The sequence below is a fragment of the Penaeus vannamei genome, chromosome 5 (assembly GCF_042767895.1).
Source record: "Penaeus vannamei isolate JL-2024 chromosome 5, ASM4276789v1, whole genome shotgun sequence".
Classification (NCBI taxonomy): Eukaryota; Metazoa; Arthropoda; class Malacostraca; order Decapoda; family Penaeidae; genus Penaeus; species Penaeus vannamei.
In genome coordinates, this window is record NC_091553.1 from 11,064,042 (window position 1) to 11,066,541 (window position 2,500).

The 2,500-nt window shown below is 37.0% G+C and overlaps 1 protein-coding gene across 1 annotated transcript in view; it reads right to left on the reverse strand.

The window, feature by feature from the left end:
* The window catches only part of LOC113808428 (bridge-like lipid transfer protein family member 1), a gene marked incomplete at both ends in the record, with an annotated part of 26,044 nt that overhangs the window by 17,500 nt on the left and 6,044 nt on the right, over positions 1-2,500 (reverse strand). The window contains 4 exon segments of the mRNA XM_070121863.1: positions 27-154; positions 1,515-1,620; positions 1,870-2,022; positions 2,239-2,409. Coding sequence (XP_069977964.1) covers positions 27-154; positions 1,515-1,620; positions 1,870-2,022; positions 2,239-2,409 — 558 coding nt within the window.

Here is a 2,500-nt window from a genome sequence, read left to right on the forward strand (position 1 = left end):
ATAAAAATAAAGGCAATCATCCTGACCTTCATAAACACTTTCTGCACAAAGACCAGGTGATTCAGTAGGTCTGTGGTCAGGCTGTGCTCCAGGGCACCAATCTCTGCTACAGCACTGAGGTAGCTTCCCTCACGTAACACCATCCCATCTGCTGCTATAAGTTGGGAGAAAAAGCAAATGACAACAGAAGTTTGATAGCATAATAAATAACACATCTTCAAAAATGCTGAGTGTTCATTTATTACATCAAATGGAAAGAAATCAATTACGCAAAGCCTGTGGTAACTATCACATTATTCAAAGGAGATGGCCGATCCCACATTTATTTTGCCAAAATCTATTTTTCAGTATGATTGAATAATTTTCATTACAAAAATAAAATTCATATGAAATCTTCTTTAACCCATTGAATCAGGGTTACATGCCTCACTTTATAAAATAAGTTTAGCCGATGGCCAGGGGTCCGGAAAATACTGTCATGGGAAAATTTGGCTGAGGTCCAAGGTAAGTGGCATAAGCCCCCATGAAAAATTCTGTTGTAGGCTAGGGTAACAAGAAAGAGCTGTCATAAACAATTCCGCTGAAGGCCGCTATGACAGGAATGACTCACCACGAGTGCACAAAGCTTTTGAGGATTCAGTGGGTATTATTTCATTATTTCCACTGGTACACAAGGGGGGGCTTGTACCATAAATGAGCAATGGCTAGAAAAATGACAGCTCCAAGAATACTATTTCCATAGTCAAGGTCCTATTCCTCATATATGAAAAAATTATGCAAATAACAAATTGTTCCTTATTGTTATTGTTATTGCAGAAAGTTGCAGACTACCTGGAGAAATAATAGGGAGTCTGTGTAAGGAAAACAGTCTATTACTAATTTGATACAGCATATCAAATGACAAATAAACACTTTTGAAAATGTCAAAAGAGCAAAAAAGCTTATGCAAAAAAAGACATAACATCATTGCACAGGAGAGGCAAAGAATCTTGACACTGCACACAAGTGTTCATACACACCAGGCCTCCACACCAAGGAAAGTTGCCACTCAAGTAATCCTAATGCCTTATTTTGGTCCAAGTGCAGCTTCTTTTCCAGAACTTAAGCTTGTCAAATGCAGTGGCCTTTTCATTTGAATAGTTGGTAAAAGTTACTTTCTCATATCAAGGGGCATGTTTGACAAAAAATGAAACATTTTCTCAGTTTTGGCCACTAATTTTACATGGTAATGAAGGGTAAACAAAAGAAAAATAGTAAACCCATGTACACATGATAGCATCACATACATGTCACATCCATTGCAATTTTAGTCTATTCATTTTGGGGAAATCACATGAGGTCATGTAAAGACTACTAATTGATTCCTTGGTGTCTGAGTATGTGTGGAGCCATCTGTGTGAAAACAAAACATCAGTGGACTGCACGTTTCCAATAACTATTTGCAGTGTTAATAGTTGATATAACATATATGTACACTTTTGTGTACAACCTTTTTTAAACTTTAAAACTTGTACCTGCATGTTGGTCACTATGCCTGTCATCATCCTGAATAAACTCTGCCTCAACATGTACTTGTGGTAGCTGGATACTGGCTGATGATGGTAGATGAGTTTCACTTGGCTGAAATATATATAAAATATTGTGACTGTGAATTCTGATCAAACTTTTTATTTTCAATGACCTTGTGAACTATCTTTGACAAAACAAATATTTGTAATACACTTAACAAAAGCATAATCAAAATCACTGGCATAAACATTTCCAGTAAAAAAAAAAAATCTTCTGATCTTAATGTAATAAATATAGTATCATATGAATAGCATCAACTTCCATGCAATATTAGAGTTAAATAAGATATGAATGTTTTACCAATCCCTGCAGCCTTGTTGAAAATGACAGGTGGTGTGTGGGGAGATGTACAGTGAACTTGGCCTTTGAACCAGTTATTCCTAAACTAGAGACTTGTTCCATTCGATACTGTGCCTGAAGAGATGGTAACAAAGCTGCTTGGATACTAAGACTCTGTGGAAAAGAACACATATTAGATTATATCAAAGCTAATGTCTATGTTTAAATGGTAGTTTACAGCCAACTTTAAGTCAGTACTATAATCATTCTAAACAGAAGACAGTAGTGTAATTCCAAATGTTCAAATAGTTTTCTTGCAATTTGAATGACTGTATCATATGTGGTAAACTAATCAATGGCCACAAAAATTCTTGTTAGTATTGTCTTTACCTGAAGTAGAATAGAGAACTGTATCACAAGTGGATGCAGCAATGAATCTGGAGGAGATGGTTCCTGAGGACCTGGAGGTTCTTGTGGTGGCCGTGGGGAAGCTGTCACATCAGGCTCGTCAACTGTGGCTCCTCGGCTTAACCGGGCACTTGGACGAGCAACACGCAGTTCCTAACAATTTAGAATTGTTTATAAAGTACACTCAGATTTCACAAGATGCTACTTAACCCATTGGCACTGGGTGTCACATACATACATGCCA